This window comes from Astyanax mexicanus, chromosome 6, assembly GCF_023375975.1.
Source record: "Astyanax mexicanus isolate ESR-SI-001 chromosome 6, AstMex3_surface, whole genome shotgun sequence".
Classification (NCBI taxonomy): Eukaryota; Metazoa; Chordata; class Actinopteri; order Characiformes; family Acestrorhamphidae; genus Astyanax; species Astyanax mexicanus.
Window position 1 is genome coordinate 25,702,610 of NC_064413.1, and position 15,877 is coordinate 25,718,486.

General features: G+C 38.5%; 1 protein-coding gene across 1 annotated transcript in view; it reads right to left on the reverse strand.

Moving 5' to 3' along the window:
* The window catches only part of sspo (SCO-spondin), a 121,648-nt gene that overhangs the window by 100,888 nt on the left and 4,883 nt on the right, over nt 1-15,877 (reverse strand). The window contains exons 4-18 of the mRNA XM_049480406.1: nt 15,645-15,727; nt 14,420-14,590; nt 13,297-13,523; nt 12,468-12,570; nt 10,320-10,478; nt 9,740-9,825; nt 7,406-7,531; nt 7,140-7,296; nt 5,262-5,502; nt 3,511-3,652; nt 3,290-3,416; nt 2,384-2,556; nt 1,766-1,984; nt 1,284-1,449; nt 632-884 (exon numbers count right to left, since the gene is read on the reverse strand). Of these exons, the coding sequence (XP_049336363.1) occupies nt 632-884; nt 1,284-1,449; nt 1,766-1,984; nt 2,384-2,556; nt 3,290-3,416; nt 3,511-3,652; nt 5,262-5,502; nt 7,140-7,296; nt 7,406-7,531; nt 9,740-9,825; nt 10,320-10,478; nt 12,468-12,570; nt 13,297-13,523; nt 14,420-14,590; nt 15,645-15,727 (2,433 nt within the window). The remainder of the gene's footprint in view (nt 1-631; nt 885-1,283; nt 1,450-1,765; nt 1,985-2,383; nt 2,557-3,289; nt 3,417-3,510; nt 3,653-5,261; nt 5,503-7,139; nt 7,297-7,405; nt 7,532-9,739; nt 9,826-10,319; nt 10,479-12,467; nt 12,571-13,296; nt 13,524-14,419; nt 14,591-15,644; nt 15,728-15,877) is intronic.

Genomic DNA, 15,877 nt, shown 5'->3' on the forward strand with positions numbered 1-15,877 from the left:
CTGGAGGTTGGCTCTAGGCTAACCCCCAATAATCGTGCACTTAAGCTGTGCAATGACTATGTAGCAATAGCAGCTGTGATGCAACGGTGCCGGGTACAACAAGTTGTCATGTTTAGCCTGAACAGCAATTTTTTTTTCTCACCTTAAAAAGCTTTTTTTAAAAACTTTTTTTTAATTAACATCTTACATTTGTTCCTTTGAAGTAATAAAACATACCAGTCCTGCTTAAAATCTTTATAAACATTTCCTAAACTTTGCTTTTTTGCTTTTGTAGTAATTTTTGTCTCTGCAGCGCCCTCACCGGTGAGGTCCAACCATCTGCATCTCACTGCTATTAGAGGCATACTGCTGCTGCACTTCAGCCAATCAGCTCTCCATCCTGCCCTGCCTCTAAACCCATACATCACTACCCCTCCCATTTTTTAGCCTTTTTCAAATTTGACCTGAAAAGGGAGTCACCAATAATCAGGGGGTTTAGTGACCCTTTAAAACCTTAAACCCTTTAAAAATGCATGTCTGATTAAGTTTTAACACCTCTTCATCAAAAGTTAAACTGTTAACATTATATTCTTCTTTATTTTTCATGAAAAACAGAAAATATTTAATAATTCAAAGCCCCTTTCTTTCATACCAGGTATTGCAGTTAATTTGCACAGAGCTTCCCGGCTGGTGGACTGCCCCACCATGCACACACGGGCACATGTGGACTGGAACACACTGGCCTTGGTCATCTTGCATCAGACCTTCTGGACACTGGCAGCCCGGCACACAAGTCCGACTGCCTGCGTTCTCCTCACAGACCCAGCTTTGCTGCAGGTCAGCACAAGAGCCTCCACACGCTCGGCCACACTCCTGATACACCTGCCCACCAGAACACTGCACCGCTGCATAAAGAGAGCACACAGAGACACTGACAGCTACAAAAAAAGCAATGATTTCACTGAAGCAATTTTTTTGTCCTATTTATTGTTAGACATTTATTATTTAATATAGTGCTGATTGGCTGCAATAACAACACCATGCCATTACCTTTCTACAAATATAGGTATAAAACTATCCTTAATTAATTAGGCTCTATATACTACACAACAGCAAATGCATAAGTAATATACATATAACAGTAATATCAACATGCCCACACACAGTTTCGCCATTTTTTCTAAATTCATGCAGCGACTGATAACATTAAGTTCTTAATATTAATAACTGAATGATAAGCCTAGTTTTAAAAGGCTCATTAAAACATCATGAGAGCAAAAAAAGTACCAAATCTAGGCTCTTACGGCAAAAGGTGTGGTTTCTCCAGCTCACTAGCACCCCCTCCTGAGCACAGTGTTGAGCATAGGCAGTGACGACAGTACAGTGGCACAGCCTGTGGGTGGTGCAACTACACACCTCAGTCTGGCACATGCGGACGTAGGGCTCTCGCTCCACCACATCATGACAGGCCTGTACAGCAATATTTTATTTTGAGCATTTTTATCTATGCAGATTTGTAATTCACAGTTTTACACTAGTCTACTATTACTACTTTACCCGACAACTTAATGAATTAATAAGCTAATTAATAATAAGAGACTTAGATGAGCAAGTAAAGTGAATTTTAACTTTTTTTCCAGCTAGATTTAAACTCCTAAAGCAGCAAGAAAAAGGTCTCCCTCTAAGCATAACATTACTAAGTGCTTCAACACCCTTGGAGAACAGTGATGATTCTATGAGGAATATTTTGAGAAGTTATATAGAGACAGAATCCAATTCAGCTAACCTGGAACACAGCACTGTGGAGAACAGCACAGACACTCTCCGCATACTGTCTGCGCTGGGTGTAGGTGCTACAGGGGTCAGAAGTCACTGCCGAAGACAAAGGGCATGACCCAATGTTGAACTTCGCAGCGAAGGAAGGTACACTGTTCTCGACATCCCCCTCCGGTGTGGTGAAATCATCGTGCTGATTCCAGGTCAGTGTTCCACACAGTCCCCTTACCTGCCACGGTTCATAAACACACACACAAACATGTTCTAAAATACCAACAACAAAGATAATGTATGTAAATTGTTCACACGTTATAAAACCAAGCAAAGACTGTGATATAAGAAATGTATCAAACTAGATCACCTGCTAGCAAGTGAGGGTAAATAAGCCCTAGCTGATCATGGACTTATCTCTCAGCTCAGAGGTTACACAATTACACAGCAGCAAACATTAACCATCACTGATTCATGGTACCTGCTTCAGCTATAGCATTAAGACATATAATGAAGATGTAATTCATAAAAACAAAATTATTAAAGAACCGTTAATTATAACAAACTCATCCTGCAGAGTTTTAGACGTACTTAACGGTAATGAAATCAGAAATGAACATCAAAAAAAACAATGTACCTTATGAGCAAAGCCTGGCTCCAGAGTGATGACAACCAGAGAGCCATCTGTTTGCCACAACAGCCGAGCCCCAAATACCTGCACCAACAGGAAACTAGAGGTGGCTCTACGCACCGCCAGATCAGCCGTTAACACTGGCAAAGCTTCTGGCTGTCCATTCAGGATTACTGAGCCTGAAAAGAAAAAAAGCGACAGGTGTAGAAAGAGACTTCAATTAAATTACATTTTTCTTAAATTATCAGGAAAATCAATAAGTACAAAAATCTGCAAAGAATGATTTAATCATTCCTAAAATGTCATTTAATGAAGGTTTATGCAAATAAAAGTTTAGTAGTCCAGATGACTTAGACACTGTCACTATTATCCGAGAATCACTTGTTAAAATCCCAGCTACTGCTTGCCATCAGCAGCCAGAGTCAGAGAGAGCACAATTGTCCTAGTTCTCTGTGGGAAGGCACTTTCTCCCCGCATTGCTCCTGTGATGTTGGTCAGCACAGAAATGTGTTAGCTGATGTAATTTAGCAGAGCTAGAGCAATGTGTGCTAATTTACCCTCCTAGTGCTTGGGACATTACAGGTAATAGGGGGATATGAACAGGAATTGGGTAACTGACCTTCCAAATTGGGGAAAATATGGGTAGAATTAAAATGAATTGATAAAAATGGTAATTAAGAGAAACTATGGAGGTCAAGGTGAGATCTGATTGACCAAGAAGATTTTCAAAGGGAACTACTACTGCTACTACTGTACTGGTAAGAAAGTCAAGGTAAAACCCAACATACACTTTCCATAAAATAGACAAAACATTACGCATATAAACAGTAAGAGCATATTGAGAACTTTTTAAAGACAGAATTATCAATTCGTTAACAGAACATTTAGTGGATAAGTTACATGGGACACAACCTTTGCTGTTGACAGTCACTGTGGTATGGAGAGCAGTGACAGACATCTCCTGTGGGCAGCCTGTTCTGCCTCCAGTCACACACTCCCCTGCTCTAATGGTCACTGCAAGCTTCTTATCTACAAAGTCCTGCAGAAACACACATTAATAAAGATGTTCATTACCCTATTTTTCAAAAACAATGAAATAAATGGGTGTATTATCACTAAAACTAGCGCCTGACCTCAACAACAATAAACTGACAGCCACCAGCTTGGAGGTTATAACTCTTCTTATCAAAGGTGGAGATGTGCATTGCTCCAATAATACTGCACTGTGCTGCACACCTCTCTGAAGAACACTGCCACTGGCCTCCTTGACACACACTACAGAAAGAAAAGACAAAGTAAAAGACAAAAGATACTGTGAACAAGATAAAGTCGTCTTAAACAAAAGAGTATTAATAACTAAACACTTAGAGCTTTGCTGCATTTATGGACACAGGTTTATTTTTATAAAACAGACAATACTGATACTATATCTAATTAAAGAAGGTCCTATATTGAATTGGTCTGAATAATCTCATCTGTAGAAATGGTCAGCAATCAGTACAAATCTCTGTTTTTACTGGAATTTTTTAAATGCGTTAAATATGTAAAGGTTATACTATACTTTTATGTAATATTTTACATAAAAGTACTGGAACACTGGAACTGGAACTGGTCTTTTCAGTCCTTCAGAATTTTCACTTTATTTTAAGTAATTTGAACTCAAAATAAACACAAAAAGTCACCAGTCAAGTTATTCTGATACTCGTGTAGAAATTTAAGCTAGAAACTAAAATATTTTTGCTTGTTTTGAGTCTTATTTCACTCATTTTGAGGCTTTGTCATAACTTATTTTAAGAATACTTTATAAGAAAAAAATGCTTACCCCATTGGCAGATTTTTTTTGCTTAATTTAAGCATTTATGTCTCAATTTAAATACATTTTATCTAGTTTTTGCCAATGGATTTTTTGCAGTGCAGTTATGAAAAAAAAAAATAAGGTACCACTTAAAATGAGTTTCTTTGATTTTACCGAATTAAACACCTCTGGAATATAATCAAGCAGAAGATGGATGATCACAAACCATCAAACCAAGCTGAGCTGTTTGCATTTTTGCACCAGGCATAAAGTTATCCAAAAGCAGTGTGTAAGACTGGTGGAGGACATGGAGAACATGCCAAGATGAATGAAAACTGTGATTTAAAACCAGGGTTATTCCAACAAATAATGATTTCTGAACTTCTGAAAACTTTTAGCATTACTTGAGGTCTTAAAGCTCTGCATCTTTTTTTGTTATTTCAGCCATTGCTCATTTTCTGCAAATAAATGCTGTAAATGACAATATTTTTATTTAGAATTTGGGAGAGATGTTGTCTGTAGTTTATTGAATAAAACAACAACGTTCATTTTACTCAAGCATATAATTATAAAACTCAGAGAAACTGATTTAGAAACGGAAGTGGCCTCTTAATTTGTTCCAGAGCTGTAGATTCTGAATGGTTTGCTGCTTTGTCTGACTCCATGTTGGTGCTAATTTATACCATCAATAAGTCACATGAGGTTGTGTGTTTCACTGATGTTACTGTCATGCTGCTACTGATTTTACTAGAACTACTTTAATTTATAGATTTGAAAATAGCTTTACTGGCTGTCATTAGATCAGGATTAAGCCACGCTGAAATGTAATGATCGTTTGTAAATTAATAAAATGTGTTTCACAAACACAATCTTGCCTAAAAACAAAACTGAAAGACAGTTTCAAATGCAACTGACTAAATAATATATATTAAAAGAGATTTATTTTTTATGTAGAGAAAGTGTCAAAAGCAGTCACCTTTGCTGCTGTGGATAAACTGGTGAACACACAGATCACTCTAGACACAACAAATCATACAGTGTGCTCGTTTGCAGCATGTCAGTGTAAGTAGTACTGCCCTTAGCACTCACCAGGTGTTACATTTCTGCTTTATAGTGTCTCCCTCCTGGTATGTGTGCCGCCTGTGAAAGCAGGGGCAGTCATCCTTTCGCAAGCATTGGCCTCTATGCAGATATAACCCAGGAGGGCACTCACAGCCCCCTACACACTCCTCACGACACTGGCCTGAGGCTGGGGGCAGAGCAGAGGAGCAGCTGGGGGGACAGGAGGAGACACAGTCCGAGAAGAGCTGACCCCCAGGACAAACTCGTTCTGACGGGAAAGAGAATGCGAGAAAAACAAGGACAGAGTTAATACTGATAGGGTGCAGTTAATCTACAACATGGAGAAATCACTTCTTTAAACAAATCTTGACACACCAAAAAGCACAATCGGGATGTTTACAAAATGTTTTCTTTAAATGTTTTTCTTTTTTTTCTTAATCTTTTAATTTCTTTGATAAATAACCACAGATAACTCACAGGAAGATTTCCAGATTTAAAGCAAAAACAAAAGCTGTTTTTCCTGTACCAGACATTATCAGTTTTCTTACAGTTTCCAAGAAACTTTAGATTATGTATGAAACTTTACTGATAACACTGGCTTTATTTCTACTTTTTCCTAAAGAAAAAAACTCCTAAGAATGTCTAAATGATGTGGTATGAGCAGTAACACATTCTGTTCCAACACTTCTTTTACACAGACAGTATGTAAACTGTTTGAATCCATTTGTATAACTTGTATTATGTCTCTCTGACAGTTTATTGCTTATGTTTACTTTACAATTTGAGATCACTAAATTCTGTATCATTTCAAGTAATGTACAGGAACTTTATTTACAGAAAGTGCTTTAATGCCAATAAATTAGAATAAATTGGGGGACATTAAAACCTCTGACTTCTGACTAAATATACAGCTCTGAAAGAAATTAAAAGACCACTTCAGTTTCTGAATTAGTTTCTCTGATTTTGCTATTTATAGGTATGTGTTTAAGTAAAATGAACATTGTAGTTTTATCCTATAAACTAGGGACAACATTTCACAGTTTTAATGCATCTTGGCATGTTCTCCTCCTCTCCAGTCTTACACACTGATTTTGGATAACTTTAAGCCACTCCTGGTGCAAATGGTTTGATGGCTTGTGATCATCCATCTTCCTCTTAATTACATTTAGAGGTTTGTGATTTGGTAAAATCAAAGAAACACATAATTTCTAAGTGGTCTCTTTTATTCCAGAGCTGTATGTATTATACCATCACCTTCCTTTTGCCTAAATCATCTCTTAATGCTGCAAGGCCACCTGTGGTAAAATCACCTACACTCACAGCTGATCAGATCATTTGACTCTACCCCTTTATAATAATGGTCTATGTGAAGAGTGTCATGCCTAATTGTCTTATGCCAGCCGTAAGTTTAAATGGAAAAAAATAATGATTTATTCATTTATTTATTCATTTCATGTAGTTAGTGACCTAAATCTCATTTTAGTATTATATCTTTCATATAATTGATGATGGACCAAAAAAACTGAATACTATAAACAACAGCCAGTGATTTATCTTGGCTATTTCAGCGTGCACTTTGTGTTTGCTAAGAAACAGCAAGCTGATAAGATTAGTGGGTGGCCTTCAAACTCATTTCTGTGGAAGAGGAAACACTGAAATCTTTCATCTGGTAACTGCCATTGTTATTTGAAATAAATGAGCGGAAATTAGGAGATTACCTCCTAATGTTTTACAGCGGGGCATTTCTACTTTGTTAAACTAAGTTAAGCAACACAACTCTAACACATCTGATGTAGATTATTAAAGAATGCTGTGGAATCCTAAAGAGTCACTGGATCAGGAAACGTGGATTAGATTTCCAAGAGAAGGCTTGGTGACAGCAGTTGTCAGAACTGATAGACGTACCACACAGATCAGGACGCCTCCAGCTGAGGATGATGTGCTGCTGGGCACACTCGCGAGCATAGCTGGCTAGCGTGTCACACACAGCCCCCACTCTCTCCTTCTCCCCCAGACTGCAGTACACATACAGGCAGGTGTCAACATAGGGACCAGGATCCACCTGAGAACAGTAAAAAGATGAGTCTGAAAGAGCAGAACTTTTCTACTGTAGTGTAAACTGCAGAATTTAAATAGTGAGCTACACGTTTCTGTGTACATGTTTCTCTCACCTGATGATGGCAGTGTGAAAATGGGCTCTCTTTGAGTTGATGACAAGCAGATTCTGCACCTCGACGCAGGCTGACATCCCCTGTGACATCACAGCTGTGGCCCAACTCTGCTGCATCACTACAACCCTGTCAAGACCAGATCGACACAGTTACGCACTCACACACAGCCCTAGGATGATCTTAGATTGAAAACTGACTTCCAACCTCAATCAGGACACACAGTTTGCCCGCAAATGTAGCAGCTGGGCCTGTAGATCATGTACATTTGTAGGTTGCCAGTTGGAAGCCCTGCAGTGAGAGGCTACACACGGCTTTAGGTTGACCTGCACATATTGCTGAGCTATTATCACTATGAGGGGTGATCAATTACCATACACAGTTGTTTCCTAGATTATTAGACAAGCAGTTGGTGCAGTGTATCTCTTCACAGCAAAGACAGATTTTTTTTTTTTTTATAATTATATTTCTATTTTTTCCATTTTCTCACCAATTTACACGGCCAATTACCCAACCCACTCATTAGGACTCCCCCTATCACTAGTGATGCCCCAAAACCAAGAGGGTAAAGACTAGCACATGCCTCCTCCAACACATGTGAAGTCAAGTGAGCCACTGCCTCTTTTCAAATTGCTGCTGATGCAGCATTGCCGAGTAGCATCACCGCAGCGACTCGGTTCTGATACATCAGCTCACAGATGCTGATCAACATCACCCTTTATAATGATGTGGGGAGAGAGCGCTATCTACCCACCCAGAGAGAGAAAGAACAATTGTGCTCTCTCAGGGCTCTGGTAGCCGATGGCAAGCTACATGGAACAGGAAGATCTCCTGATCAAAGTGGCAGCACTTAGCCCGCTGAACCACTCGAAGCACTGCAAATGGCAGCACTCACCACAAGGACTCAATATACTCAAACCCGAGAGGTGTTGAATACCGTACAGAACCTGTATGATGAATCTGGCCTGGATGATGGGCAGTCACAGAAACTACCAGCTTGCTTCTGTCAGTCCTATGATGCCACCCCCTCCCTCAAAGTCTGTCAACTGGGCAGTAGTTCTAACATTCAACAATCTCTCACCAAGAGGTACACTACCCAAAAGTACCCCGACAGTCTTTTAATTGGGCATTTAATAGAGATTTTACATTTTACGCCCTTTTGTGGCAAAACCCAGTATCTAATCAGACCACACCTCTAAACATTTACATATTTGCCTGAGAAATTACTGCATGCTGAGTTATGCAGCAATATAGGTGCATTGTTATTTTGTAAAGTTTACGCAACTCAAAAATAAAGAGGTTTCAAAAGGTTCTTTTAGCAATGCCATAGAAGAACCATTTTTATATCCTTAAGATCCATGTGTTAAGAGATATATCTGAAAACCTTTTAAGTGTCTAAATAATCTATATTTGCACTGACACATCTCTATCACGACCCTGCTTTTTTACTGAAACAAATGCAGTTATTCTAAGGAAATACTCTAAGCATCTTTATTTATAAGAAATTTCTGTTTAGGCTGCTCCAGAAAATGACAGTGCTCATTACTCTGACGCTCCTTTCACACTCAAAACCGGGACATATTTACCAGAAATGATTGGGCTTTGTGTTGTTCATATACACATGCTTTAAAACGGAAAATCACTATGACGCACACATTCATACACGTTCATGAAAATACCGGTAAACAGAACATCATCAGTAAGAATAGACGACAGTTTGGAATCCTGTTCAACAATACACTCATGTGAGGCTCTTCTTTGGCATAAAATCAACTGTAAAAGCTGTTTGGGTGTGAGTCATACATTTAAGTTCTTTGCTGCTTCTCTCTAGAGTGATGTTTAGAGTATCTCTACACGCCAGTGGGCCTTCAGTAATTTTCTTAGGAAATGTATTTTCAGACAATTCAAACTGTAGCACATTTTCAATGTTATGGGAATTATGAAATGCATTAACAATTAACTGGTTCTTGTAACCCTTTCTTGGACCTACAAGGCTTGGTTGCATTGCCATAATTTGCCTGTTAGCCTGTTATCTTAAAGTTATAACTACACAGATTAACTACAGGTACAGGTAACTCTATTAGCAAGTGGTGTTAGCAGGTGGTAATACACTCTAAACTCTAAATCTTTTATGAGCAATTTCAAAAGTTCATTTTTTTTAAGTTTCTGTGCCTATTGTATTTACTGATATCTAATGAAGTATTTCTATATTACCAATGCATTCATTTACCCAGAACTGGTCAGCAATGTTGTTGGAAAACCTACAAACTCTTTTGTTTTGGACAATGCCAAACTAGAATCTGGTAAAAAAAAAACATGACCTAATTGACCACTAACCTCTGTCTGCTGATCAGGAACACGCCATGAGTTGCCAAAGCTGGCAGCATATTGCGATATGCTTCCACTTCTACCAGTGAAGTCATCTGTAACACCAAAAAATATAATGAAATAGTTTAAGGCATTCAAAAAACAATAATACTCTATCAGAATGTAGTACATCATTGATTATTTTTATATGTTTAGGGCAACAAACAGTAATTTCATTACCTAGGAGCCTTTAAATTTGACCTCATGACAGTGAAAAATCAGCAGAAATTGGATATAAGCCCCAATTAGAACGTGTAATTTCCCTGGCTGTGTTCACAAAGCAAACCACACCAAACAACACAACTTAACAGGATTAATTGTGTCTTAAAAATGACTAAACTATCTAATAAAATGATCAATGTGTGTGTGGATGGAGAGGTAATATTGAAAGTTCTATTCAAATTCAGACAGAACATGAATTTCAATTCAGTTTTAGTTTTACTTTTACTCTCCTGTGAAGTGTAAAAAAAAAACAACAACATCGGATTATAAAAAAGTAATAAAATAGTGCAAACTCCATCTGTTCTTAGATAGAAAGAAATTTTTTTACCCTCTGCATTGTTGTTATACACGCCACACAGCCCCCGCGTAGCTGCGAAGTGTTCTGTGTTAACGGTCAGATAAACCGTGTTGCTCAAGTCAAATTTGATTCTGACTCCCAGTCCGCTCTCCACAAACACAAAATCCCCGAGCCAGTGAATACTCACTCCTGTGGAGAAATGACATGCAAGGAATGTAGTGGACTAGCATTTTATTATATGCAAAAAAATATAAACAGAGGGCACATTAACAATAATTTCTTGGTTCCAGATTTCACCTCCACACCTCTATATAGTGTGTGGATTTTTTACAATTACATGATGAAACAATAGAAATGATCCAAAATAACTTGCAATAAAATATTTTTAAACAGAATTCCAATGAAGCCATTTCCAAGACACAAGGATTGTGAATGGCAACAACAATGCACTACATCACCTATTGTGCTCACTGAGTTTAATTCAATTTATTTGAATTTACTCAAATGAACTGTATACCAATGGTCTAAAATGTAGTGACCTACATCTTGCGTGAATGCGTAAATAAAAATCTAGCCGAGTCTAAACTCAACAGTTAGCAGGAACACGCTGTCTGCTTGTAAGCATTACTAATCCCCATTGCTCAAAGCAAAATACACTCGTTGTGAAATCCAGTGTGAGTGTTTTTAAAACTGACAGCTTGTGCTAAAATGTTTTATTTCACACAGAATAAAAAATCTAATATCTATCTAATAGCACAGGTAACAAAAAATATAGATATTATATGTTTGCCTACCCAGAAAGGCAACACAGTCAAAAAGCAATCCGTTTATGCACAGTTATTCCTTGAGCATGTTTAGAAAGGGCTATATGGAAAAGTAACTTTAACCTCTTAAGCTCCAAGCCTATTTTTACCATTTTCCGCCTGAAATTACATACTCACATTTGAAGGCTTATCACTCCAATATTAAATAGCTTAGAGTCAATTTTATGAATTAATATTACTTAGAAGCCTTTACACAATTCATTTAAGGCATTTTAATTATTCAATTGAACATGTAATGGCCAAAATATGGTAAAAACCAGGGAATTTTTTAGGCGCTGATTTTTTTATTTTCAGACACATAAAATGAACTTTTTATATGGAACAAGGGTTTTGACAGCTCTATATTTTGCTATAATGTGTTTACAATCATCATATAAAATTTTAAATTGCTACCTATTACTGGTTAGGAATTATAGTGATTTGAACCAGTAATGGTCTTCTCTTTCTCCAAAGAACTGGAAACTTTATAATAATAAAAACTATCACTTTTATAACTCATTTTGCAGTAAACTCTGGGTTTTTGTGTGGTCTACTCATACACAAACAGAAATCCGCAGTGTCTTTTTAAGAGCGGTTTTTCTGCAGAGTGGAAAGTCTATTAGACTCAGGGTCTGTGGCCAAGCATCTTCCTTCCTTTGCCTTTCAGCTGGCCGAGCTCGCCACCCGATTGGCTGACAGACCTCATTTGCATGCCATAAAGAGTAACAGCTTCAGTTCATAGCAGTTCATGACCCTATGATCCCTTCATGCCTGTGTTCAACCTAAAGCAACCCAAAGCAACACAAGCTTGTTTTAGATCAGTACTTCTCTGCTCCTGGAGGCCCACTGCTGCTATCACACCTGACCCAACAAATTAACTAATAAACAGCCCATAATTGAGTTGAAGTGTGTGTGTTTGTGTGTGTTAAAGCAGGAAAAACACTAAGATAACATGTGCTGTACACCTTACAGGGCTTAAGGACCAGACTAAGAAACACTGTTTTAAGCAACCCAAATGAACACCATTCTATCCTATTCTATAGTTTCCATTGTTTGGATCAACTGATAAATACTGAGTGCATGGGCTCGATTTAAGCCATGTCAGCTATAAAGAAGAGTTCAGAGCAAGGTCTTTTCTAAAGGCTAACTTGATTAATGGGGTCAAGTTCTGCAGTCCGTTCACAAAGCTAATCCCATGAAGCAAAGGTGAGTGAGGATGTGCTTGGCTAAACGTACACACACATTTTATGACTGTACTTAAGATGGATCCGTCTTATCTGTAAGCACGTAAGGCATAATATTTAGATAAGGAAAAATACAAACGGATACAACTGAATCATTTAACAAACATTCATTGTAACAGTGCATTTCTTACCGTTTTGAAAGACAGGTTCGCCCTGTGCTATTATGAGGCCATTGAGAGACATGTTGCTCTTATTGACAGACACCAGGTCACGCCCCAACATCATCTGCAGTGCCTATAAAATACGGAAGAGTTGAGTTTGATGTGAATACAATTATGAGGTTCAGGAATTAAATTAACATTCTGTACACCAAGGGCTCATTAGGAGACTGTGTGTATGAGCGTAACAGATTGCACATACACTGCCTGGCCAAAAAAAAAAGCCGCCACCTGGATTTAACTAAGTAAATGTTCCGGGGTTGCTGCAGATGGTCTAGGTTCAGCAACAGTTTGTGCTCAAAGAATTAGGTATTTTTTCAGGCCAGGCAGTGTATTTCTTATTTACTGTTGATAAATAAGAATTAATCTACAGTTTCAGCAGATACAGGAATCACCAGCACGATCTATTGTGCTGATACTGCTAAGTGAGGCATGTGCATGAAATAGGATGTAATATTTCAGCAAAACACAGGTTCTTTTTCTTTTTCAAATGTATAATGAATGAGGTAGCATAGGCTACCTCAACTTCTGTAACTGGTCCCAGATTTTACCCATCCAAAAAACATGTTTTAATGCTGCAAATGATTCAAACCCTGGTTCAGTTGATTTGGACCAAGACCTCCTCGTTAGTTTAATTAAATGTTGATCCATTGCAGAAAAAACAAACAACTCTGGACGCCACACAGGGGCTTCATTCGCCATGTGATTGGTCACAAGGCGTCAGGCAAACAAAGACACAGATAGTATGTCAGCGGCTTAAGTGTTGGTCTAACCTGACTGGTAAAAAGTGAATGTTCTGTACCTTACTACAATGCCCTCCACCATCACACACGGTGCTAATGTAAACCGCCCAGGTGCCATCAGTGGAGGAGGCCAAGACATAGGTGCAGCCACCCTGGAAATGGAAGTGCTTCCTGTCAAAGGAGCGGTAATGCACTCCGCCCCAACTCATGCAGGTTGCAGAGGCCTTTGGGTTATGAAGACCTCCAAGATGACCCTTGCGAAGAAGTAGGGGCGAGGTCTGAGGGTCTGAGGACAAAGAAGAAACACTGAAAAAATGAGCTCACTACTATGTGACTGTCTGTAAAAGGGTTACACAATCTTCCGTTTTATCATTGCAATAAGAACATGCAATGTCAAATGACATAATGCATTACATCTTATTTCGCTCTTTTATTGTAGCTTTTTTTTCTAAGGTTCATTTTTTTTTGCACAAAAGTAGTGTTTTGGGTAGATCACAAGCTGGAGGTCTGGCTGTGGTAATAAATGGGAGTATAGATGGGCCATGAGCCAGGAGTTTGGCTAGGCAGTAAACTGAGAGTTTGGCTGCATCACAAACCAGGAGTTTGGCTCGAGTGTTCAAGCCAGAATTTTTGGGAGAAAGTTGGAGTTGGAATGACCTGAGGATTTGGCTGCTTGTGACAAAGTCAAAATCCACTACCTTAGTGAAAAGCTCAAATTCAATTAAATTATCTTGATGGAACAGTCAAAAGTTTACATTTTCTTTAGTATTAATAAAGTATCTATATAGTTTAACTTTGTAAGTTAATGTACTTTTGTTTGGCTTGGAAATAAGCTGAGACTTTTCACTGGGTTGGGAGCTGGAAGTAAGTTTGGGTGTGAGCTGTTATTATTATGGCTGTGCCATGAGCAGTGAGTTTCCTGGGCTTTGAGTTCGGACTTTCCTGCCAAAGTATGGGAGTTTGGCTCAACCAAAAATAAGCATTTAGTCTTTGTCACACACTAAGAGCAGGCTGGGCAATATACGAGGAGTTTAGCTGGACCGTTAGCGTTGTGATTTGAAGCATTTTCTGTCACCAGTTGGGAAATGTGCAAATATGACGTACAGTATATTTCTGGTTTTGTTTTCTTACTTAAAACACTTACTAGGAAAACATGACTCAACATAGCTATCATCCACCTACCTGGCAAAAGTGTGTAGGAGCAAGAGAGGCAGGTCTGATCAGAAGCATTTTTCCAGCTCAGACCCCACAAGCTACCACAGCACTGTTCAATAGACATCAGAGAGAAGTTCTGAACCCCGGGGAAGCCTTCACAATTCCATGTTGAGAAACACAGACCCCTGACACTCACTCCTAGTAAGAGGCAGACAGACAGAGACAATTTTAAACACACTCTGATTTTAAACTTTTGGGGGCAGGTTTAGACTACACAGCATTTTACATGGAGATTTTTTACTGAATAGAATACATCTGGACTCAATCCTTGGTTAGGGAACTGTACCTTAATGACAATGACATTTACACATTTTCAGTGTCACATTATTTTAGGCTTTCAAGGATTTAAAAAAATCTGAAATCAGTACAAGATCTGTTGAACTGGCTGGTTTCATAGCACAGCAGGTCAGGAATTTGGGAAGGTCGTTCCTAAATCTTAACATTACACAGATTAAATAATTCTGCAACCATCTTTGTTGTTGGGTCACTGGCCTTTTAGAACTAATTGTGTAACAATCTATATGTAATCTATATGTAACTGTTTTTTAGGCTAATTCTGAGGTAGACCCCTTCTTCAGTTTTCCAACCACCTTTGTTCAATGTACCAGTTCACTGGCAGCAAAACAGCTTCAGAGCATGATGCTTTACCCACCATGCTTAACAGTTTTTGGGGGGGGGGAGGTGGTGGGGGTTGCAGTGGCAGTGGTGTTCCAGAAGCTTCCAGACCATATCTGTGTATAGGTATTTACACATACCTATAAATAGCAAAATCAGAGAGACTGAATTAGAAACTGAAATGGTCTCTTAATTTTTTCCAGCGCTGTATTTGCAATAAAGATGTAATTCTGCCTTTGCCAAATAACAGTTTAGAGAAATCAGTGAAAACCCAATAGTGCCATGACATGTATATAAATTATAAGCATATATACATTTTTGGCCACAACCACAGAGAGTGAGAGATAGAGGATAAGGGGTTAGGCAATAACTAAATTAGGGTGAAAATTGTAGCCTTGCAAAATTTTAATTCAACCCTTAATTCAAGAGTGACTGGAAATAATCTGTATGTAGCATTTGGTAAAACACTGACAACTTCTAAGAGGCTGAATACTTGCTGCAAGACACTGATCAACATATCAGTAACTCCTTTTACAGTATATTGGATGATGTCCAGAGTGGATAGATGGTCTCTTACCCTGTGAACAGTGAGGACCCGCCCAGCCTTCACAGCAGGCTTGCACTGTCCTATTTACTTGTTCAGTCACAATGTTTGCAGGTCTACAGCACACACACACACACATAAACACACACACATATGCACAGCACTGAAAAACACAGCCATAAAATCCCTCTGGCACAAATACTAGGCTGTGAAAAAATTATGGCAGAGTAAAGAAATGAACTTCCTTTGAATGATACAATTAAATT